This window comes from Rattus norvegicus, chromosome 4 (genome assembly GCF_021556685.1).
Source record: "Rattus norvegicus strain SHRSP/BbbUtx chromosome 4, alternate assembly SHRSP_T2T, whole genome shotgun sequence".
Taxonomy (NCBI): Eukaryota; Metazoa; Chordata; class Mammalia; order Rodentia; family Muridae; genus Rattus; species Rattus norvegicus.
Genome location: NC_141537.1, coordinates 76,942,506 through 76,968,668, shown reverse-complemented (window position 1 = coordinate 76,968,668; position 26,163 = coordinate 76,942,506). Strand labels below are relative to the sequence as shown.

General features: G+C 41.4%; 1 protein-coding gene across 2 annotated transcripts in view; it reads right to left on the bottom strand.

The window, feature by feature from the left end:
- Cntnap2 (contactin associated protein 2) overlaps positions 1-26,163 on the bottom strand; it is a 2,247,664-nt gene that overhangs the window by 186,565 nt on the left and 2,034,936 nt on the right. For both annotated transcript variants that reach the window (NM_001427648.1, XM_087658677.1), the window contains 1 exon segment: positions 4,294-4,533. In NM_001427648.1, coding sequence (NP_001414577.1) covers positions 4,294-4,533 — 240 coding nt within the window.

Sequence of the window (26,163 nt, the reverse complement as noted above, 5' to 3'; positions counted from 1 at the left end):
GTGGGGTGGTCAAAAAGGGTGAGGGGGGATAAGAGAGGGTGAGGGTGCTGATACTTAGAATATACTATCTGTACATAAAACTATCAAATAATAAATTTAATAAAGGATATAAAATGATGCCTTCACTGCCCACTCTCTCCCTACTTATTCAATATAGTTCTCGAATTCCTAGCCAGAGCAATCAGACAGCGAAAGGAGATCAAAGGGATACAGATTGGAAAGGAAGAAGTGAAAATATCACTATTTGCAGATGATATGATTGTATATTTAAGTGACCCCAAAAGTTCCACCAGAGAACTACTAAACCTGATAAACACCTTCAGCAAAGTGGCTGGGTATAAAATTAACTCAAATAAATCAGTAGCCTTCCTCTACACAAAAGAGAAACAAACTGAGAAAGAAATTAGGGAAACAACACCCTTCATAATAGTCCCAAATAATACAAAATACCTCAGTGTGACTTTAACCAAGCAAGTGAAAGATCTGTATGATAAGAACAATGCCAAGCAACCAGAGCTTCCAGGGACTAAGCCACTACCTAAAGACTATACATGGACTGACCCTGGACTCTGACCTCATAGGTAGCAATGAATATCCTAGTAAGAGCACCAGTGAAAGGGGAAGCCCTGGGTCCTGCTAAGACTGAACCCCCAGTGAACTAGACTGTTGGGGGGAGGGCGGCAATGGGGGGAGGTTGGGAGGTAAGGGAGGGGGGGAGGGGGATGTTTGCCCAGAAACCAAAGAATTATTATTAAGTATTAAATAAATTAAAAAAAAAAGAACTTCAAGCCTCTGAAGAAAGAAATTGAAGAAGATCTCAGAATTGAAGAAGATCTCAGAAGATGGAAAGATCTCCCATGCTCATGGATTGGCAGGATTAATATGGTAAAAATGGCCATTTTACCAAAAGCGATCTACAGATTCAGTGCAATCCCCACCGAAATTCCAATCCAATTCTTCATAGAGTTAGACAGAACAATTTGCAAATTCATCTGGAATAACAAAAAACCCAGGATAGCTAAAGCTATCATCAACAATAAAAGGACTTCAGGGGAATCACTATCCCTGAACTCAAGCAGTATTACAGAGCAATAGTGATAAAAACTGTATGGTATTGGTACAGAGACAGGCAGATAGACCAGTGGAATAGAATTGAAGACCCAGAAATGAACCCATACACACCTACGGGCACTTGATTTTTGACAAAGGAGCCAAAACCATCCAATGGAAAAAAGATAGCATTTTCAGCAAATGGTGCTGGTTCAACTGGTGGCCAGCATGTAGAAGATTGCAGATTGATCCATTCTTAATCACCCTGTACAAAGCTTAAGTCCAAGCGGATCAAGGACCTCCACATCAATCCAGATACACTCAAACTAATAGAAGAAAAAATGAGGAAGAATCTTGAACACATAGGCACTGGAGAAAATTTCCTGAACAAAACACCAATGGCTTATGCTCTAAGATCAAGAATCGACAAATGGGATCTCATAAAGCTACAAAGCTTCTGTAAGGCAAAGGACACTGTCATTAGGACAAAACGGCAACCAACAGATTGTGAAAAGATCTTTACCCATCCTACAACTGATAGAGGGCTTATATCCAAAATATACAAAGAACTCACAAAGTTAGACTGCAGGGAGACAAATAACCCTATTAAAAATGGGGTTCAGGGGCTGGAGAGATGGCTCAGCGGTTAAGAGCACTGACTGCCCTTCCAGAGGTCATGAGTTCAATTCCCAGCAACCACATGGTAGCTCACAACCATCTGTAATGAGATCTGGTGCCCTCTTCTGGCCTGCAGTCACATATGCAGGCAGAATGCTGTACATACAATAAATAAATAAATCTTTTAAAAAATGGGGTTCAGAGCTAAAACAAAGAATTCAAAGTCAAATGGCTGAGAAGCACCTAAAGAAATGTTCAACATCTTTAGTCATAAGGGAAATGCAAATCAAAACAACCCTGAGATTCTACCTCACACCAGTCAGAATGGCTAAGATCAAAAACTCCGGTGACAGCAGATGCTGGTGAGGATGTGGAGAAAGAGGAACACTCCTCCATTGTTGGTGGGATTGCAGACTGCTACAACCATTCTGAAAATCAGTTTGGAGGTTCCTCAGAAAATTGGACATTGCACTACCTGAGGACCCAGCTATACCTCTCTTGGGCATATACCCAAAAGATGCTCCAACATACAACAAAGCCATACGCTCCACTATGTTCATAGCAGCCTTATTTATAATAGCCAGAAGCTGGAAAGAACCCAGATGCCCTTCAACAGAGGAATGGATACAGAAAATGTGGTACATCTACACAATGGAATACTACTGAGCTATTGACTTTATGAATTCATAGGCAAATGGATAGAACTGGAAAATATCATTCTGAGTGAGGTAACCCAATCACAGAAAAACACACAAGGTATGCACTCATTGATAAGTGGATATTAGCCAAAATGCTCAAATTACCCTAGATGCACAGAACACATGAAACTCAAGAAGGATGACCAAAATGCGGATGCTTCACTCCTGTAAAAGGGGAACAAGAATACACTTAGTAGGGGATAGGGAGGCAAAGTTTAGAACAGAGACTGAAGGAACGCCCAGTCAGAGTCTGCCCCACACGTGGCCCATACATATACAGCCACCAAACTAGATAAGATGGATGAAGCAAAGAAGTGCAGGCTGACAGGAAATGGATGTAGATCTCTCCTGAGAGACACAGCCAGAATATGGCAAATACATAGGTGAATGCCAGCAGCAAACCACTGAACTGAGTACGGGAACCCTTGTTGAAGGAATCAGAGAAAGGACTGAAAGAACTTGAAGGGGCTTGAGACCCCATATGAACAACAATGCCAACCAACCAGAGCTTCTAGGGACTAAGCCACTACCCAAAGACTATACATGGACTGACCCTGAGCTCCAAGCTCACAGGTAGCAATGAATAGCCTAGTAAGGGCACCAGTGGAAGGGGAGGCCCTTGTTCCTGCCAAGGCTGGACTCCCAGTGAACAGAATTCTTGGGGGAGGGTGGTAATGGGATAAGGATGGGTGGGGAACACCCATAGAGAAGGGGAGGGGGAGAGGCTAGGGGGATGTTGGTCTGGAAACTGGGAAAGGGAATAACAATTGAAATGTAACTAAGAAATACCCAATTTAATAAAGATGGGGGAAAAAAAAGAAAAAAAATTGATGCCTTCAAATGACTGGAAAGATGGCTCAGTGGGTAGAGCACTAGCTATACAAGTGTGAGGACTCTAGCTTTGATTCCCAGAACCTATGTAAAGTCAGATGCAGTAGCTTATGTCTGCAGAGACAGGAGAATCCTGAGAATCTCAGGGATAACCAGTCTTATGTAGTGGTGAACAATAAAGAGATACTCTCTCAAAGAAGAGGCAAGGTGGAGACTGACGCCTGTGGATGTCTTCTGACCTTCACATAAGTGTACCTGAATTTAACACTCCTCAAATCCTGGTCTAAAAAAGAGGTTTATGTACTTCAAGACTGACTAGACTTCCAAGGACTCACAAGTGAAAACAATCTCCCCCCATGTTCCCAGTAATTGTTTTTCTATGGATGTATTTGTGAGTATAAATTCAGGAAGGCTTTAGAGATGGAAATATTTCTGATTTTCTACTTTTATTGAGAGTCCCAACATTTTTTTTAAAATGAAAATGCCAAATGCTTTAATCATGAGGAAAGGGAGACAATATTAGGTAGAAACACAGAAAAGGAACATTTCTCTGTCATTAATTACACACTACTGAAGCATTTATTAATAAGTGTATTACTTGATTTTTCTGCTTGCCATTTTATTACACTTGTTTGTATTCATGTCTCTGGCCTTTGGAAGAGAGTTCCAACATTTTTATTGAAATCTATTGATACACTATCACAAACCAGGATAATTCATTGATTAATCTGTTATTATTAATTAAAAATTTTAATTAATAAATTAATTAAAAGTTATTTTCATTACTTCAGGGTATGCCTTTACTTTGTACAATAGAAAAGGTATTTGTTTGACAGGAATAAGAAGAATCATTATACAGATGAAAGCATCTCATGGTCACCTAAATATGAAAAGAGCCTGAAATTGTTCCATCAACTTGTTGGGGGTAAGCACTCAATTGACAAGCTGTTCTGATTCTGGATAAAAATGAGGTTCAAAGGAGTCAGGTACATTCAGCATCCCATGGTGAATAAGTCACCAACCAAGAACAATTCTGACTTGCATCTTCTGTCTGACTACTGTTTGAAGGTAGACGGCTAGGTATGCTTGCTCTTACCTGTGGGCTTGACCAGCACAGCTAGGAAGTCAGTGGTGAGGGAGCTGACATAGAGGAGGATGCAGGGTGCCTTGGTAGTGCTGAAGCTGAAGTGGATCTGCTCCTGGGCCAGGTCTGGAGCCAAGTGCTGCTGCTGGTCTGCAGAATTCTCAGCCCTGCTGCCTGTGTCTCTGGCAGTGACTGTCAGGGCCTGGAAGTTATAGCGCAGCCACATGCCCTCTTCAAAAAAGGCACCAACATCTGTCGAGAAGAAAGGACAAATTTGAAAAATGATGAGAAAGGTCTGAAGCCTATGATAGCTAGGCTTGGAATTTGGGTGAACTGTTGTCATCAATACAAATACGCTATTGAAAATAAAGCCTGTGGCACAACAAGGAAACCTGTAAGATTAAAACAAAAATAGCAATAAAAACTTAGTATGGGACGTGCATGCCTCTAATCCCAGCACTCAGGAGGCTGAGGCTGGAAGAGTTCCTATTCAAGGCCAGCCTGAGTTCTATAGCAAGACCTTGCCTAGAAACAAAACACAACAAGGAATTAAAGGGACGTAACAAAGATCATATTAGAAAAATAAATACTATACAATACTCACTGGCTTTCTGACTGAAGAGACTACTGAAAAGAAAGGCAGTATTATAACACAAACTTAATTTAAGAAGCCCATAGGGTAATACTCCTTGAGACTGGATTTGATTTGGATATCCAAACAGCAAAGCCTTTGACAAGCTCTAACACTTGAGAAGTTTTGAGGGTTTCAAATCACAAGATAGGGCATTAGAGAGACCTGGTTCCAAATTCAGCTCTGTGGCTCCTGACCTGCCTCACTGGAACTTCTTAACCAGTCTCTACAGGCCACAGTATTTCATCTTGGAAGTTGAGAGTAATTAGTACTCAATGCACAGTACCTACCCGCATTACCATCCTAATTACTAAGAAATTATTAGAAAGATTCCTGGCTCTCTATGAGCCAGCCCTTTCCTACAGCCTAATCTGAGCTTTGTAACCACTTCCTGGCAAGGAAGTCCTCTGTGGATTCCCTACTCTCTGCTAACCACCATCTTGAAATCACTGGAAGTCACCTGAAGGCTGAGCTACCTTACTTCACGGCCACTGTTTCTAGCTATCTTTATACCTCTTCTCTGAAGTATTTCTCAAACCTCATTGTCAATGCACCCCCATTATTCTTGCAGCACTTGACACCCAACTAAATTAATGCCACGAAGAATATATTCTATAACACACTACTCCATGCTGCAATTAATAGGATATGACAAGTTTTTAAAAAGTTGTTTCTAGAGATAATGTTTATATGCATTGTATGAAGATGTGTTTCTGTCCTTCCTTGCCTGTCTAAGGCACATCCTGATTGGTTAAAAGAAAAAGCCTATGGCCTATAGCAAAAGGTAGAATAGAAGGTGGCACATGTGGCAGAGAAAGAGGAACCCTTGGAAAGAGTGATGCAGGGAGATTCATCACAGAGTTGCAAGGGAAATCTGATGTATGAAACTGAGGAGAGGTAACCAGCCATGTAGCAGAACTTAGATTACTTTAAACAGGATATTTGAGCTACAAGCTAGCTGGGAATGAGCTTAACTTAAGGCCAAAAGCATTGTAAATATAAGTAATCCTCCTTGTCATTATTTGGGGGCTGGGACAGACATAGGAAAGCCTGAACGGTTACAATTATTATTTTTGTTTTCTGAGACAGGCTGCTCTCAAACTTGCTGTCTTCCTGCTTTAGCTTCCCATGTCCTAGGATTACAAGCCTGTATCAACACACACCTTAGTTTTATTTATTTATTTATTTATTTATTTATTTATTTATTTATTTATTTATTTATTTATTTATTGTGTGTGTGTGTGTGTGTGTGTGTGTGTGTGTAAATCTTATATGCCGTAGTACCTATATGGAGATCAGAGGACAACTTATGGGAATCAGTTTTCTTTTTTTTTTCTTTTTTCGGAGCTGGGGACTGAACCCAGGGCCTTGCGCTTGCTAGGCAAGTGCTCTACCACTGAGCCAAATCCCCAACCCTGGAATCGGTTTTCTTATTCTATCATGTGGGTCTCCAGACAGAACTCAGGCCTTCATGCTTGTCGGCAAACACTTTGCTGCTGAGCCATCTTGCCAGTCCCAGCTCTGTAGATTTGGCATTTATTATTTCTGAAGAAGTTATTATAGACGAGTGGAGTCAGATACCCCGGAAGGACTTTCAGTCTTGTCAAATGGATTGATTTGGGTCCCTGGCTTGAATGTCTGTTTTCTTCTTTGTGAACTGTGTCCTGGTGTTGGCTGTGAGGATTAAACAGCTATGTATGTGTGCCTGGTGCCTGGAAATACCAGCGTTTAGTAAAAATGAGCTCACTGTAGTTTCAGGACTGCCTACTACTGTCTGTTATGGGTAGCTGACCTCTGACCATTGCACAAATGCCACACACAGTTTAGTGTCAGCCCATGTCGGGCACTGCTACAGAGCTCAGTAATTCTCACTCAGCTGTGATGAAAAGCCCAGTGGACTCTAGATTCTCACCACAGGAAGCACTATTTTTTTCCTTGAATTTTTGCCACAAGGACATTCACAAATGTATGTGTATGCAAGAATGCATAGCATTGTCAAGGTGATGGGAGGGATACTGATGACATCTAGTAGACATCAAAGGATAGCAATGTAGGAGGACGACTTACAGATAAGGATTGCTTTGGTTAAAATGCCAAAAGTATCCTTATTCAGAGACCCAGGATTAAAGATGTATTTTATCCATGCCGACTGCTACATGCTTACAGGGATGTAAAGATGAGTAAATATGGTCCCTGTTCTTGGGGACCTTCCTGCATGACAGTGTCTTATGTTCGGGTGAAGACACTTCCATTCTCAGCACAATATGGTGAGAATGACAATGCGTATGGAAGATATGAGGTAGGGACCTCATCTTAGCGCTCAGATTAGTATTTCATTGTCATAGCAGACACCTATTGAGCACTGACTGTATACAGCACGGGTGATGTTGGACACTGAGATCCTGATCCTGAGGAGGATTTGGATAAATGGACAAGTAGAATGTGTGTGGTTCCAGGCTGGGTTCCAGAATTATGTATACAGGGTCCCTGGAACAGTGACAACTGCTTTATGTCTATGGCCAAGGAAGGCTTGCTGTGGGAAAATGCACTGAAGCTTGACTCCAAAGGACTAGAGATATCCACTTACGCAGCCCAGAATCTCTGTAACAGATAGACGCTCCTAGGACGGGCCTCTGGAATCATGTTAAACAAAACAGGAGAAAATGGAACATGCTGCTTGGAACAAACACCCCGAGAGGTTCTCTTTGCAATAGAGAGCTTTGTCAGAGAACGGGAGGCATTCATTGAGAATGGGCTCTGGTCTGTGGGAGAGAAGAGGGCAATGAGGAAGGATAGGATTCAGGACAAAAGCCATAGGTTTCAGGCAGGTGGGCTGGAGAGATGGATATGCAGCTAAAGACAAACATGCCAGGGTTTTTGCAATTCAAGGTTGCCGGCCTGGGAGGGCGGGTTTGGGCAGCAGAGGCCAGTCATACACGGAAAGCCACTATTACCCTTAACTTACATATGCAGCAATCCACTTGGAAAAACTTGAGCATCTGGGCGCCAGGCTCTTCTGAGCATCCTTGAGTTAGGACTGGAGGTCAGCAGTGAACAGTGCTAGGCCCCTGACATTTCTCTGATCACCTTCATTAGAACCTGTTAAAATGCTGGTTCTCCAGTCTGGGGTCCAGAATCAAACTCAGAGGTTCTGACTCAGTGGGTCTAGGCAATCAGCACTTACAATAGGCTCCCATGTAATGTGCACACAGTACCTAAGGTCCTTGGAGTAGAAGATGAGTCAGAAGGGAACTGGATGGAGCAGGTAGCTGAGTGGTCCCTGCCTGGATGATGTTATTCTTTTCTCAGCTAACCTGGAGACAGCATCCCACAGCAGATCATGAAGGGAAAGTCAGAAATCTAAAAACCTTACATAAACAATCTGAAGACATGCCTCAGAGAATTCTTTTGTATATTTTAGAGTCATCATTTAAAAGCTTTATGGATTCATGTCAGCTTTGGAGGAAGGAACAAACCAGGCTTAAATGTGTTATCCTGAAACCACATCATAAACCAACTGTTAGACTGAGGCCCCAGAGCCATGTAAATCATTTAAGGTTCCAAGTAGCAGATTTACTGCTGTCATTTCATTGTTTCAGATTGGTTTAAGAAAATGCCAAATCGGGATACATTATTATCTCTTAAGTAACATCTCCATCCCATCTGAACAAACATGTAAAAGAATCCTAATTTAATAATGCTCAAATAACACCAATTCCTTCATTAAATTCTATTGATTTAGAAATCTTGGTCTCTCTCTCTCTCTCTCTCTCTCTCTCTCTCTCTCTCTCTCTCTCTTCATCCTTTCTCTCTCCACCCCTGGATGGGTACGTGCATGCTAAGGTAGTCTTACATAAGTCAGTGCTTGTTGTCTGTCCATGCTTTGACCTTGTTTGAGACAAGTTTTTGTTCACAGTTGCATGTGCTAGGCTGGTTGGCTGTGAGCTTTAGTTAATTTCCTTTCCTCTGCCTGTGTCCTACTAGGGCTGCCTGCACTGGGAGGAAAGGGGCACATGTCCTTCTGTATTCAGCTTTTGCATGAGTTCTGAGGATCTGAACTCAGGTAAATAGGCTTAGATGGTAAGAGCTTCACATAATGAGTAATCTCTTTAGCCATGTTTCCAGTTTTTATATTTTAATGATTTCTTTTAATAGAAAAGTGGTCAAATTTAGATATAAGTATTCTACTATGTACTATGAATGATAGTTTTTGATTTGTGTCACATTTCTCAAAATTTGAATGGACTGCACTGTCTTAGCATGATTCTGGATGGTAATGGTGCTGGTTAAGACCTTGTTTCCTGGTCTTCAACACAGATCTTATGTAAATTATACCTGATGCAGGAAAAGAACTTTTCAAATTTTTGAAATAAAATTCACAGATCATTCCTCTCAGAATAATACCATAAAGAGATTCATCCCCTGGGGTATAAACCAAATCCCCAAGGGTTACAGCACATGTGTGAGGGAAGCTCTACACTCCCCAAGCAGTTCCCCCTCCATAATTAAATTACCTCTCATTTTTTCTTTTCTCCAACTTTAATAATTCCATTCCCTTTGCCTTTTCACTTAGGGGATATTTTGTAACCTATATTTCAAAGACTGACAAGATTCTCTCGTTCTCTAACAACCTCCAGGGGCCAGAACTGAAAATTCCCAATTCGCAAATGGGTTCTTTTCCTAAAGTTTATTTTAAAGTCAGTAACTTGCAGCTTGAAAATATTTCCTTGTAGGAATGAGGAATTGAGTGATGGCTGGTTTGTGGGAGAATGCACAAACGCTGAGCCTCTCAGCGCAGGATGTGTAATAAAAGATAATTGAAGAGTGCCACTGTGTATTGGTAATTAAAACAGAAAAACATCAACATAAGATGAGAAGGCTTATTTTCCATCTGAACTCCAGGGAACAGTGCCCACAAGGATTTCATCTAATGCATCCTTTGGAGTGCTGGTCAGGGTAGAATGATTGGCTCTGTGGGAGGGAGAAGTCCTATTAGTACTTCTGCCTATTCCCATGGTATAAATACTGCTGTCTAGTTTGATTTCAAAGCTGCCGATAGGACAACACTAAGTAAGGAGTCAAGAAAAGAGGTCTCCAGCACTCCAGGCTGCTTCCAGCCCAAGAAATGTTTGTCTTATTCCTGCCAATTTTGGGGGCTGAGGATCAAACCCATACCTTGCATCCTGATCCTTCCAGTATGTGATTTCTTTCCACACACATAGTCACCGACAAGCAAACCATGCTCATTTCAGCCCCTGGTGCTGCCAGCCACCTTTAAAGTTCTCTTCTTCCTTCTGGCTCCCTGAAGCTCCCTTCTAAACCTCTTCCCCAATTCCCTGGATTCTGGAAACTCTACAAAGCTTCTGTTCAAATCTAGTAAGAGCTCCTGGGATGCAGGGCTGTAGCAGAGGGGGCATGGGCCTCGCCAGTGGCGTCAGAGTCCTCAGACCCTCTCCTGGCTTAAAGGTCATTGCCCATAATTCTCACTCTTATTATCTGCTTTGTAATTAGTCATCTAGTTAAAGCCTTAGGTGAATCCTAGGAGCTCCACTGCCAGATCTCTCTGTTCACTGTTCTTCTGCATTGGATTCTTACCTTTTCTTTCCTTTTGGGCACTTTGCACATCAAAGCTCTGTCTAAACTTATTTCCCATCATCCCTCAGAGGCTCTGCTATTCTGAATCACAACTAGTTTCTCTCCTGGCTTTACACTGGCAAAAATCTGCTTTATTTCCCCAAGCATGCCACTCAATTTCCCTCCTGAATGTTTTTTATTCTGTTTGTTTGATGTTTCCCTCAATTCCTTATAAACATTTTGGACTAACAACGTTGTATGTGGAACAGGCTAATATGCTTGCCTCTACTAGTTCTGTGTCCTCGGGTGGATATGTATCTATTGTAACCAATTTCCTACCATTCTCTCTAAAAGACCGGTCACTTCCAGGTCAGTTTCTATATAATAAGTTTTATGTGTCTGAATCGGTACAAAACGGGGAAAATGCCAAAGAAAAAAATCTCTCAAGTTGAACCTGAACGATTCGCTTTCCCTGTGAGACACAAGTACCAAGCACATTAAATACATCAGTGAGCTGTGACTGGGCTATGGAGGAGCCAGGGGGCCTTCTTAGTAAAAATTTAAGAGCACCAGCACCAAACAACTCTAATGAGTGCTCTACAGGAAGACAGTCTGCATCTCAAATCTCCAAGGTCATGCTCCTGCAGCTTTGCTGGTATCTATTATCAGTGTAGTCAGCAATCAAGCTGTATAAAGACTTTGCTCCAGCAAACCTCATTGGAGAGACAAGAAGAACTGGTGGAGACAGAGATCATACAATGTGGGTTTCAGCCTTTGTATTGACCACAACTCACTGACTAACCTTTGTCAGGCATCATTGGATTGTTGTAGGCTCTAAGTCATTCTCTTCCTGAAGCTACTAGTTCTTGAACCTATGTCTGCCTCTGGTTAGCATGGAGTCTTTTTCATATATTCTTTTTTTTAAATATTTAGAAAGTATATTTCATGACCCATGAAATTAAGTAGGAAATAAGTCGCGGTTAACCACCAAAGGCAGATGAGATTTAACTGGGGCTGAGTTAGGAGAAACATTCCAGGGATAGCACTGAACATGGTAAAAGCCTAAGGAAGGAGCAGGCATTGAGGATCCATGCAGAGAAGGCCAAGGCGGTCAAAGTGCAAGGGAGGTGGGTAGAAGTGGGGCTAGGGAGAAAGGCAGGTGTGATCGGGTCTTATGACCGAAGACTGAAAGCAAGGGGAAGTCACGGAGGGTCCAAAGCAAAAGAAACAAGTCATTGAAAAGGCCATTGTGAATGGGTACAGTGGCTTATTCCTGAAAGCCCAGTGTTTGGGAGACAAAGGCAAGAGGATTTCTGTGAGTTTGAGGACAGCTTGGGCAACATATGAGTTCTGGGTTAAAATGAGCTACCCAGCAAGATACTTTTTCAAAAACAACACAAAGCCAACGACCCATTGTAGCTGGCTGCATTTTGGTGACTGGGCTAAAAGAAGGGGACAGGGATGCATAGGACAGAAAAAAATACAATAGTGGTTTGGACTATCAGAATAAAAAGATTTTATGGGTGTACTGGCTAGTTTTGTGCATCTACTTGACACAAGGGGGAGTTATCACAGAGAAAGGAGCCTCAGTTGAGAAAATGCCTCCATGAGATCCAGCTGTAAGGCATTTTCTCAACTGGTGATCAAGGCGGGAGGACCCAGATCATTGTGGGTGGTGCTGTCCCTGGGCTGGTAGTCTTGGGTTCTATAAGAAATCAACCTGCGAAAGCCAGGGGAAGCAAGCCAGTAAGGAACATCCCTCCATGGCTTCTGCATCAGCTCCTGCTTCCTGACCTGCTTGAGTTCCAGACCTGACTTCCTTTGGTGATGAACAGCATTGTGGAAGTGTAAACTGAATAAACCCTTTCCTCCCCAACTTGCTTCTTGATCATGATATTTGTGCAGGAATAGAAACCCTGACTAAGACAATAGGCACCATGAAAAGCCTTTTGTGCTGGTTAAGAGTAAGGAAAATTGGGCTGGAGAGATGGTTCAGTGGGAAAAGCACTTTCTGGGTAAGTGCGATCTTCTGACCATGAATACCCAGTACTCACAGAAAAAGCTACTCACAGAAAAAATGCATGAGCTATTGTGGGTATTGGAATATATTGGTCTCCATTCAGCTCAGAACAGGTTGAGTTTTGTTTCTGAGTCAGGAAGCTGGGGATATCCAACAGGCCTAGACTAGAAAATGTAACTCTCAGAATGACTGTAGATGCTACTGAATACCAGGAACTTAAATGGATTCTCTTAGAGAAAGTGTGCTTCAAGTGAGAAGAAAGGGAGTTTTAGAGCATCCTCAGGAGTCACTGAAAGGAGAAACAGACTTTGTAGAAGAGGGGAGAAGAGGAAGGACACAGAGAGATAGGAGCTCATCTAGAATTCAGGGTTTATGAGGTCAACACAAAAAGGGCTTGCTGGGAATGAGAACTGTGTAAAAGTTTAGAATGCTCTTCAGAGATTCAGTCATATTTCCATCAAAGAGAAAATTCTAGAAATCTCCTCTGTCTTGCATTCTCTCTGTCCAAGGCAATGCTTTAGTCTGCCTCCATTTGCTGAGGTGATGTCTCTTTAGCTAAGATCACTGTGAATCTCTCAGCACCAAAGGGAAGGGTCATGTTTGCCCTGGGAGACTCTTTGGTTGTCTTTTGACTTTATCTAGAAGGATTTTCCTTGTCAGTCTACACAGCAGCTCTATCTTCAGCTTATCACTAAATGGTTGTACTTTGAGGTCTTCCTTGCAGCCTTCTGTCTTACTCTAAATCCCCACCTTGTCTCCGTTGCTTCAAACCTTCAACCTCAACTGGTAGAGCAGAGCTTGTCAGCTCCTGCCACATAGTGGCTTATCATCTCCTGCCATAGAGCAGAGGTCTCCATCTCCTGCCATTGTCAATTCCTGCAAGGCCCTTCCTTTCTGCTTTTCTCAGTTTGGTGGATGATACCTGAGTGGTCATTCACAGGCAAAAGTCCCAGGTCACCCCACACTCTGGACCATCTCTAGAATCTATTCTCTCCTTGCTGTCCCTCTGTAGTATGTCTGGTTTACTTATTCTGGTCTCACCTTGACAATTACAATGAGCTTTTAAGGGGCACCCTCTAGAGACCTACTTCTTTCACATTCTTCACTCCTAAACTGAAAACTGATTTCTCTCCTTATGTATTGGTGAGGAGGGTTGTCACTAGTACCATGTAAGGTAAAAAGTATAAAAGTAATGATTTCATTATTTCACTAAAGTATTTATGGAGAAGAGTTTGGGGGCCTGCACTGTGCTACACGCTATTTCCTGAACGACTACATGCCCTTCTTAATCCAGCTTTGAACCTCCTCAGGTTTCATGCCATCTGTCTACACTCTGAATGTGTGCTTAGCCACACGGGTTCCTTGAACGGCCCCCTTCTTTTTTCTTTCAATCTTCTACCTGCTCTGATAGTGTTCTGTTACTCCTTGATTCAGTGTAAGATCTCTTTTCCTCCAGATGCCCTATGTAGTGTCTCTCCTCCCTCTGTATCCCTGGCACCATGTTCTAACACCATTCCAGCAGCTCTAACCTCATCTGCGTTTAGTTTAGAAACCATTTTGTAAAATTGTACTGTATGTACATTGGCTCATGGAGACAATAAAAGCACTATCAAGTGGAGTTTCCCTAAAGGAGTTCACGGTTGGCTGGGAGGTGAGCAAACGCATCCCACAGCAAGGTGTGAGAGCTGGTCACAGAGCAGGGAGGAATAAATAGCAGGTGAAGAGAACAGTTCCAGCTGTGGGCAGCTGTGGGAATGTCCCCAGGCTTCATCAAGAAAGTGATTTCTCAGTCAGTTCTGACAAATGACTAGGTTTCTCTAAATAGGCAGATGAGGGTATTGTCAGCATGGAAATAGCTTGCAAAGAAGCATGAAGGAGTGTGAAAGATAAAGGTTCAGACAATGAGTGAACAGCAGAGCATCTTGTGTGAATGCCAATGTAGGCAAGATTTTTGGGCACTGTGTAAAGTTTACCCATGTATTATTCAAATAAATGCTGGTTTCTCTGCCCTCATATCTTGTTTTAATCCATGGCATTGTAATGCTTAGGTCAAAAATCTCCTTTTTTCAAGTTTGTGTAAACAATTCTTACCATTTGTTCTTTGCCTTGTCATTGAAAGTAGATCACCAATGGCTGCACTGAAGGGAGAATAGGGCAGGATTTCTGCCAGTCAGGAGATGAGAGAGAGGAAGAGAGATTCAGATTGAGCCATGAGGAAGGAGGAGGAAGGAGCCATGAGAGTTCAGATGGAGAATTTGAGGCCCTAAATGCAAGTATCATGAGCATATTGGCTTGGAGGTAGCTGGATTAGTTTAGGAGATTAATATAGATCAACTGACTGCCCAAGTATTGAGGCGAAGCTTGAAAATAAATCTTGGTCTATGTTGTTATTGAAAACTAGCTAGGATAAAGAAATACAGCCACTATATTAATTTACAGCTTAGATTTATATTAAAATTAATATTTACACTCCCATAATTCTGAGGCAGTTGGTCTAGGGAAGTGCTGACCATCAGCCAACTTCAACTAGTCTTCATAGCAACCACTGTGCAGTCTGGACCGGGAACTGCTGCTGCAGAGAACTGTACATGACTCAATATTTTAGAGAGTGTTATAGAAAAATGGTATCAACACCAAGAAATCTCTTGGCTTAAATATAAAAGGGTTTTAATTATTCATTTTTATTCATTGTGTGTGTGTGCCTATATGAGTTATGTGCACCATCTGTGTGCAGGCTCCTTCAGTGGGATTGTACATCTCCCTGGAACTGGAGTTACACTTGTGGGAGCTAGGAATAATACGTGGGTCCTTTGGAAGAACAGCAAGTGCTCATAACTACTGAGCCACCGTTCCAGCAACTTATTTTTTAAACATTTTAGAATGATACATATTGATATCATTGATAATGATAATATAAAATAGCTTTTAAAGTAAGACAAAAAAAGCCTATACCCCCCAAATCTAGATTCTCCAATTTCACCTCTCTCTCTTCTCTTCCTCACCTCTGCCTTCTTTTGTGTGGTGCTAGGGATGAAACCTGGGGCCTGGAATACACTGGACAAGCGGTCTTCCACTGAGCTATGCACTCAGACCTAAGATTCTTTAACTTTTAACATTTTATCACAATTTTCCCTCTCTCTATTATTACCTACAGTATATTTGATAATGTAAATACTTAGTTGTAAATATTTAAAATGTAATATTTATATTTATAGAACATAATACTTAGGTGTTTCAGAACTAAAATAATATTGATTTCAATATTATATATATAGAATCTTGAGTAATAAAAGAACAAGTTGGAGTCATAAAAATCAAGGTTGACACACCATTGTATTATTTCTAAATATAAACAAATGCAAATATTTGCCTGTGTACATATTTTTTGAAAACCATTTTTAGGATGTGAAGAGACTAGCCATCGGAGCATGGCAGCCATGGCTCTGGCAGGTCTTGCCCTTCCCCCATCCCCGCTGCCTTGCTAAAACCATTAGATTACATTGTAAAGCTAGTCTCCAAGGTCCTTTCCCTTATTGGGCCACTTCCTTCTCCTGAGGCTGACCATCAAGGTCCAGTTATCAAAGTATTGAACTCCAGAATCAAAAGTCCCCTTTAGCTCACCTAATTAACATGCCCAATTAAAATTAAATTACTAATCCTAACACAAGGTTTCCCTTTTTTACCTTTATGAACCACTATGCCTTTTGCCTATGAGGCACACTGTGTCTTCTCTATCCAGAGGCAGTCCCTTTCCCAACTCTGGGACAAATGCCCATTCCCTGTCTCCCTCGTTCCCTTCTCCTTCATCCTCTATCTCCCATCTTTGTATCTCCTTCATTCCTCTGGGGTCAATAAATATCCTTTGTGCTAAGAACTTGGTCTTGAGCTAATACTGTTCCCTTTCAGAATATATATGTATAATATCTATATTATATATAGATATTTAAAACATATGTGTGTGCACACAGTCTTTTGAATAAACTGGCAACATGGAGGTTCTGCTAGGGCTCAGGCAATAGACTTTAAATGCTTTACTCAAGGCTCTGACTTATTAGGTATAAGTGTATGAAGGGAAAAGATTGCCTTGTAATCTCAGCCAGCCTTCAGCCTCAGCAGACATTTAATAAATATTTGCTGAGTCAAGCTGAGAGAAATGTAAAGTTTTTATATCAACAGTGTTCTCTTCAACTTGTTGGTCCACACTGACTTTTCATAGCTTAGCACTTTCAGTTGTGTTCCCTTTGCAAAGTGGCCTTGAGAGCAATGCCAGACCATCCATTCATACATCATTCACCAAAGAGGAGTCCATTCAGGAAAATGTTCTAAAATAATTTTACAGTGGTAGACCCAAAGGAATTAAAAGTTCAGGTTAACAGATGTTTTCTCCTCTGTCTTTCTCTCTTATGCTAGTTTGACAGAACTTACATAAACAAGGTTAGTCCTTCCTGTAACAGTAAAGTTGTTCCAATCTGGTCTCTGCCTAATTTTACATCTGCATTGCTAACTTCATAGTTTTCTAAGAGGCTACTGCTTTTTAGGAATTATTTACTTATTTGTGGACTACTTAATGAGGTAATTTGTGCCTGTTCCACATACAGATGGGCTGTCTCTATGCCCTATGCTTAACCCAGAACACATTCTCTTCCTTAGCTGAACTGTCAGAGTAGTTGACCATTGTATTTACCCTGTTGCTGTGACAAAAGCATCTTAAGGGAAGATCAGAGGATACAGCTCATCACTGTGGGAAGGTTTTCCAGCAGGAACATGAAATCTCGAGACACTGTGTTTAATCTTAGGAAGCAGGGAGCAATGCATGCCTGCACTCAACTTGTTTCTGCCTTTGTATTTAGTCCTGGACCCTGGTCCACGGACTGGAATCACCCGTATTTGGAGTAGATCTTCCCATCTCAGTTAACCAAATTTAAACAATGTCTTTTAGGTATGCCAAAGATTTGTTTCCACAGTGATTCTAAGTCTCATAAAGTTGATAATAAACTAACCAGCCCACTCATTATCGTATCGTGCTTTTTTGTCTCTTGTTTTCATTGATATTATTGATTAAGCATTTTGATTTGGGCTGTCTTTAAACACCACCACCACCACCACCACCACCACCACCACCACCACCACCACCACCACCACCACCAAACCCTTCAGTCATTTCTGGGGGACATGCCTCATTTCTATTGGCAATTTCACAGATAACCATAGTAGCAACCTCACCCTTTGCATGGGAAATGAACTCATGTACAGTTTTGATGGCTACATGATCTGAAGAAATACTCTGAACCTGTTCATTGAATAAACATATTTTGTGCTATAAGCAGACTTCATGTAACTCAAGAAGCTGCATGTTTCCCACTATAGATACAAGAATTCTCATCAGGTTTTCATACTTTTGTAAAAGTGATATTTCCCGAGCACCACTTCTGAAGGCAGGAAGGAGCGGAAGAAGACAGTCCTGAGAGCACTTGTCTCTGCCCACAGGAGCTGGCCTTATACTGAGGCTGCATATCCCAGTGTTGATCTTCCTTTCTTGTTGTTGACTCTCCTTGCTTTGTTTTGCATTGGCTATTCTTGTTTGAAATAAACCAGAAATATAATGCAGCTGAAGGCTTTTCTCACATTAGGCTACAATTGGTGATTTACATATACGTCTGCAACAGGCTGGAGGCTTCTTGAGTTAAAACACTGAATTTCACTCAGCTTGTGTCTCCAAAGCCCAACACAAAAATCCTGATACATACTGGGTACTTAAAATATACTTCCTTTCTTGAGGTTTATTTTTATGTTAACTATCTAGGTTTGTCTTCATGTATGTTTGTGCATGTGTGCAGTGCCTGTGGAAGTCAGAAGAACACGCCAGGTACCCTGAGACTAGATATGAGATAGAAGCCAGCATGTAGGTGCCGGAAATTGGAGCTTCTCCCAGGAAGAGAAGTCAGTACTCTTAACCAGCCGAGACATCTCTCACTTCCCTGATGTATACATCTTGAATGAATGAAAGAAAGCTAACTACTGACGTCATGGATCGATCTGCCCATACTCACATGTTTTTTATAGCTATTGCACCCATTTCTCTCCTTAGAAACAACATCTTGATGTGTTTCTATTATTAAGGAAAGATTCATCTAAAAAAAATCAAGATACAATGGAGCTGGGCATAGTGACGCACCTTTAACCTTTAGCACTGGGGAGGCAGGTGGATCTCTATGAGTTTGAGGCCATCCTGGTTTACATAGTGAGTTGCAGGACAGACAGAGTTGCATACTGTGACCACTCTGTCAAAAAAAAAAAAGAAGGAAAAATATAATAAAATATCAGTATGTTTGTGGAAAAAGTTCAGTATTATGAATTACCCAGAGTTCCTGAAATGAGATTTTCAAGGAAGTTATTATGTTTTGCCTTTTGGTAGAAGAAGGAGGAAAAAGAAGTAAAATATGAAAAGAGGAGAAAGGGAAATGAAGGCAGTGACCTTGGGCTACCCTGTCTCTGTATTATTGCACATGACCTAGACAACTGGGCTCTTTGAGCCCGTTACACAGTGAGGACCTCTTGTCATCTCTATGTCTGATGCATGTGCACTTTATCTGGGGAAATGAATATTATAGAGTGTTGGGTCTCAGCCGGACCCTATATTCCTTATGCCTCAATGAAAACAATGTTTCTAAGTGAGGAGACAGCTTCAATTACTGACAACAAAAATTCTACTTTAATGTTTTTCTTCTATTATGGTTTCCCCCTATTTTAGATTCTTCTTTTTAACCACATCTATGGAAAAAGAATGAATGAATTCATCATTAGGTGAAATAAATTTATTCTTCCACAAAAGATATTAAAAACATGTACAAAAGGCTTTCTATGTAGATCTATAACTGTCTCCACTGTCATGAAATTAATCTCAAAGTAATTTTCTGGGATATGTGAGATTTCCAGACAGCATGAGTATATATCCCCCATTCCTGAACTTACATGTAAATTTACACACACACACACACACACACACACACACACACACTCACACACACACACACACACCCCCCACAGGAATACCTCCACATGGTTTTCAGGAAACCTTTACTAGTGATATGCCATACTTGTCATGCAGGAGAGTTTGCTCTCACTTGTCATGCAGGAAAGTTTGTTCTCTGATCTGTAGTTTGAGATCATGGAAACTGATCAAAAACCACTTCCAGGATTCAGAGGCAGAAGCAGGAAGGTCTGCATGACATGCACATGGCTGGCTAAATCTTCACAGGGCAGCTGCATTTTAGATGAGAAAAAGTAGTCTTTGAAAACCTTTGCAGTTTCCAGCACTCAAAGCCACAGTCAAGTTTCTGGTATGGCAAATCTTTGACCTTCTGTTCCACCTACAAGTGGCCTTCTCTCAAGTGACTCACTTGCCTTTTCTGCATGTGACATTATCGTCCACAGTGGGCTCCTATGCAAGAGGGAATTTGAAATGCTCTTCATCTTGAACATGGCTATCCTATGAAGGTTTGGCTATCCATTAAGACACAGCTAGAAAGGAGAGAGCTAAGTGGGTAGAGAACTTCCAGTCAAGCCCGAGGAGCCAAGTTCAGACCCCAGCATCTACAGAAAACAAAACAAAACAAAACAAAACAAAAACAACGGAAGACATGGAGTACACTTGTGATCTCAGTACTGGGGACACAGTGAAAGGCAAATCAGCAAGCCCCATATCCCAGAAGAGAGCCTGCCTCAAAAAATAAAGTTGATGGCTCCTGAGGAACAACACTTAAGGTTGACTTTGGTACTCCCCTCCCTGAAAGAGAGAGAAACCTGTAGAGTTGTAAGGTAGAATTGTAACACACTCCTGAAAGTTCAGACGCCTAACAAAAACATACTGAAAAGATGACCAAGGGAGTACCTAGGAATCGGAACAAAGTGTCCTTGAAAACCGATTATGGTATACTGCCTCTTGAGAGGACATTTACGGCCACAGTTCCCACAGCCACAGAGCATAGAGGTAGTACTTTCAGGGTGGAAGATTTTAAAAGGCTATGGCATTCATTTAACCATCTCTACCTCAAGAAAAATGTCCCAGGAAAGTACCTAGAGAAAGAGTCACTTTGAAGCATTTTGGACACTTATTAATGGATATTAAACTTAAGTGGAGCATAGATCTGGGAGGAGTTATAGGGAGGAGTTTGGGTGAGTATTACCAAAATGCATTACGTGCACGTGTGAAATTCTCAGCCAATAAAATAGATTATATATTGAAAATAAAGTGAACTTAAAATTTCTAGTCACATACTTGAAATCACTATGGACTCTGAAGTATTGTTTACTTCCTGGATCATGCCCTCTTGTCAAACTTCTCACCTGGAAAAATGAGCAGAGGCTTCAACAAGAACAGAGAGAGACTGTGATGTACTTCCAAGGCTTCCAAGGCAGGTGGTCTTGATTGCTACAGGCTCAGGGGTCAGTCTCTTTGAAACTCAACCTCTATCCGTCTTATCGGCTCCTTCTACTGCTCCCTTCATGTGGAATTTAGGAGTCTCATTTTACAAGCTTTGCAGGTTGAGATTCATTTGGGAAAAGGGCACTTGCATTCTGGTTCTGTGGTTCCAGCTGGAAACAACCCTTCTGCCTTTCCTGTGCATCTAGGACAGCTCGAAGGACACCCATGAAAATAGAACTTGAAAATCTAATCTTTCCTAGGTGTAGTGGGGAATGGGGAACTATGCAGGCATGACTATGGGACTCTGGCTTTGCAGGAGCTCTGAAGACTCCTTGTTTGGGCTGTTCTGCCAGTGCCACTTCCCCATATTAACTCTCATTCAAGATGTAGCAAACAGCTACTGCCAGGGGGGTCAGGGCTGCCAGGATTGATGAAGTGATTTTAACAGCCCTCCCCCATTCTGTATGTGTGTGTGTGTGTGTATGTGTGTGTGTGTGTGTGTGTGTGTGTGTGTGTGTGTGTTGGTCCTTAAAGAGACATATTGTGCCACCAGGAGCTGCTTAGATTGTTTGAACTCTGATGCCCCATTTTATACACTGGCTGTTGAGGTGCTGTGAGAAATGTTAAAAAAAGAACCGATCAACACTTTGGCTTTGTTCCTGGCATTTAAAAGAATTATTTTAGAGAGAATTTCTCCTGTCGGGTGACCTTTTTCTTGGGGGTACTGCTGCAGGCTTTTAAAAAGAACATTTTTTTGTTTTCATTTTAATATATAGTTTAAAGATGACATAATACATCAAGGGTCTTTCTTTGCCTCTTTTTTTCCCCATAGACTCACTTTCCTATGGAGGAGTAATCTGTAACAATGAGGGAATAATTCTAGGCAAACTAGGATCTAGATCAAGATATCCCCATAAGCTTCTTTTCCAACTTTAGGATAAGCAAGTGCTCTTTCAAGTGAATTTATGGTATTTTTGGTGTTTGTTTTTGTTAAACGAATAACTTTCCCTGTTGTTTGTATTTTGTGATGTACATTAATACAGTCCTACATATGTATACTTTATAACTAAGTATATAAAGGAAGGCAGATAAGCAGTGTCCTCTCCCTATTCCAGCCATCCTAGATCCCAGTATAAGCAGCTAGATATCCATGGAAGGGCATTGATGGGTCTCCTCGAAGGCTTAAGCTCTCCCACTCCCAGATGCTACCCTCTGCTGCCTGAAAGGATGTGAATCACAGTGCAGGAGTCAAGAGAATGGGTGCTAAAGAGATTGTCCATGTTCCAGTTGCTTGCCCCTTAGTTGGGTCCCTTTGAGCAAGCTCTTTAGCTTCTCTGTTCCTCAGTTTTTCTGTTATAGAATGGGTCTCGGCTCCATTGGATTGCTGTGCTGGTAAATGAGCAACTTACCAACACTGACATCATGGTTACTGGACCTATGACCCACTCCCCTGACTGGAGACAGAAAAGATGTGTTAACAGCAGAAGGCTTAACTCAAAAGCAAATGCAAAGACGGTGCTTCAGGCTGATTTGCCTGTTTTGCCAAGCAACCTTGGTTCTAAACATACAGCTCCCCTCTTAGCACCATGTATGCCATCAAGCCAAGCAACACCAGCCATCACACACTACCTGAAACACCACGGCTCAGAATTGAGACAGTTGTGTTTTAAGAACTGCACTGTTTTTAACTGTACAAATACAGATTCAGAGTTTTATGCACTTATAGAAATAATTGTTTAATAGTTGACAATGGAGGTTAAATTTTTTTGAGATTTTAATTTAGTTTTATTTTATGTATGTGGGGTTTTATTTCTGCATGTATGTTTGGTACCACTTTGTGCAGTGCCCATGGATATCAAGAGAGGGTTTTGGATCCCTGAGAAGTGTAGATGCAGATGGTTGTAAACTACCATGTGGATCCCGGGACTCGAATCCAGGTCCACTTGAAGAGTAGTCAGTGTTCTTAATTGCTGAGCTAACCCTACTGCTGTTGAAAGGGAGATTTTTAGTATTTCCCCATTATTCCATAAAACAAAAGTATCAAACTAGTGTATTTTTGGAATGCATGGGTTCCATATTCTCAGTACATGAATTGGTTTTCTCTTTAATATATAACAAAATTGTTTAAAAAATACATTTGACTGTGATTATTTTTATTAGCAAATGTAAGTTTCGTATGCCAATTATAGACCTATTGTGAAGGTTCGGATTTATTGTTAACTTGATTGGTTTAGGATCACCATGGGCACGTTCCTTTGGGTGTGTCGATGCAGATGCTTCCAGAAAAGCTACACTGAGGAGGGAAGCTTCACTGGAATGTGGGTGGCGCCTCAGCCTGGGCTAGCGCCTGCAAGTGAATAAAAAGCAGAAAGCAAGCATCCCTCGGTCTCTGCTTCTTGACTGGGACTCAGTGTGAGCAGCTAGGTCACAGCTCGCCCGCCATGATCTCACCCTAGAGTACTCAAACCGGGAGCCAAGACATTGTTACAGTAACCAGTAACAAATAATCCACCTACACACCTAGGGCTGTGTAAAACGTTTCTCAGGCAAAAGGGAGTTCCGAGCAGAAAACAGTTGAAGAAGCCCTGACCTAGAGGGGTTACACGGGTGCCAGCTGCTGTTGTCATGTGGGACCTCTCCGGTCTGGGCTGTGAGCCTATCAGTTGCCACCACCTTCTGCCTAACTTGTCTCTTCTATTGTCGGCTCCAGCATGGATGAACACTTTTCTCATTCCCTGCCCATTCTGGTGGTTCAGTGAGTCCCTAGCCCAGCCTCTGCCCCAGGGCATTTTGTCCACTGCAGTGAGCTGCTCCATGCATGGCCACCCACAGGACTAGAAAAATCTAGCTGATGGCTGATGTATTTCATTGTATCACTTCTCATGCTGGGACTTTATAACCCCCCCCAAAAGTCTCTAAGGGAACTGAACTTGTAATTATCCCCTGGAATCAGTGGTCAATCTAGTCTGAAGCTGGATAGCTTTGGGGAAAATAAGTCATGTATATGTGTGCAGATGGGATGTTCCTTCGATGCTCTCTGCAAATGCTGCACTTGTTGTGTTTGCTTTTCATTAGCAAAGCTAATACTGATATAGTGTAGTGATCAAAATAAAACTGATGAGTTGAGACAGGTCAGATGTTGACCCAATCTTTCTGTAGGTGTTTTTTAAACTGCCGCTAACATCCCACAGGTCTGTGAGATGCGTTTGTTAAGTACTTTTGCTCTGAATGCCCAAGTAATGCTCTTTTTTTTTTTTTAAATTTTCCTCTCTCCATGGTCTTTGTTGTGGTTCAGCTCAGTAATTATTGTGATTTCTCAGAAAAGAGATGTTTGGACCACTAGAAAAGGGAGCAATAAAGGTGTCTTTTGGGCACCTGGGATGATTTTATGAAAGAGTTGTATGTGCAGGCTGAACTTAATCTTGACTTCAATATTTGATGAATATCTCAGATTTAGGATCATTCTGTCAGTTAAAAAATAGCATCAAAGCCAAGCACAGAAGAAAATAATTTTATGTTTCATTTCTTTAGTGACACACACTGAGGTGTTTAAATGGGGTGCTTTTCTAGTTTAGGTTGTAGATTTAATGTTACAAGGAAGGAATTTAAAGCTACTGGGAAATGTCCACTAAAAATTCTATGGGAATACTTTGCACCAATTTCATTTTCTTTTCAAGTTGGTATCTTATTTTGATTGTTTCCTGTGTTTTCTAGGGATCGTGAGCAGACATTGAAAACGGGTCATCTACAGATTAAAAAATGGAATTTAAAAGCTGATACTACAAAATGATCACTTATCAAGTATTTATCAAGCACAGCCTTTTGCCAGGTATTGTGTTAAGGATTGGAGATGCTATGAAAAGCTGTCAGTTGGGCCATCTACAGCCCTACAGTGTGATAGCTGTCATGGCTGGGTGTGCATGTAAGAAACAGAAAAGTTGGCCACACCTATTTCAGAGACAGAGACAGAGACAGAGACAGAGGCAGAGAGAGAGAGAGAGAGAGAGAGAGAGAGAGAGAGAGAGAGGGGGGGGGAGATTTGAGTTCAGGAAATGTAACAGACAAGGCTCCCCATCCAAGTACCCATAAGGTCCAGGCCTGCTTAGTTTCTGAGATCCAACAGAACAGGTGCCAGAAGGAACAGGCACCCTCTGTTACAAAAATACTAATAAATAAGACTCTTAAGTAGAAGGAAAATTAGCTGGTCTGTGGTCTTTTCTAGGGAAAGAAAACTATATTTCTTTCCACAGACTCTTCCTTCTATCAGTTCTGCACAATGAAATGAGACATTTTTTAAAACTGGAGTCTAGAATTGCTGTTTTGAACAGAAATGGGGATACTGTCTCCACTTACCAAGATAGGGTTGATTTGAGTGAGAGAAATCTGCCTTGCTATATGTCTTGCTATATATGACCTTCTTAGCTCAGCTCAGCAAAGCAAAAGTCCAGGTAGTTTAAACTAAAGCTCAGCTGCGGGTTATAATCTTATATAGTGTTTTGTCATTGACTGTGGAGATGGTACAAAAAATATTGTCAACAACAAAAGGTTTCAGGACATTCAAAGACCAACAATTAATCCCAAATCAAACATTTAATGAGTCCAAAGTGTTTCTAGCAGTGCTTGTCCTACTTTGATGTACAGAATCTCAGTGGCCTCGATTTTGAACACAGGACATGCACACTCCGTACTGTGCATGCCCTGAAGCCACAGAATACAAAACAACACAGCAAGGGTATCTCAGCACAGCTTAGACACTATTCTATGCTAAGAATGTCGGTGTTTTTGCCTTACACACAAAGTTTTATATATACAAGATATATATATATATATATCTCACACAGATTTGCTTTCATTTTATCAAATGCTAATGTTATATTTATACAAAAGAATTGCTTTAAATTTATGATTTATTAACAATAAAATCAATAAAAGACAAGGTTTATGCTTAATTTTATGCTCAGTTAATTGGCAAAGCATTATTTCTATGTCTTTGTGAGGGTGTGTTTGGAGAAGATTAGCATTTGAAGCAGCAGGTTAGAATGGGGGCGTGGGTCTCATACAGTCTCACGCCCTAGCTGAGGAGCTTAAGGGCAGTTAATGATTGTTGGAGGAGGAAGAGCAAGGTTTCTTATTCTTTTCTCTGGAGTGTGGCCCCTGATAGACTGTCCAGCTCTTAGCAGCTGGACCTATACCCATGCATACAGTGGCCGTACTGAGTGATTCCAGTGGGCT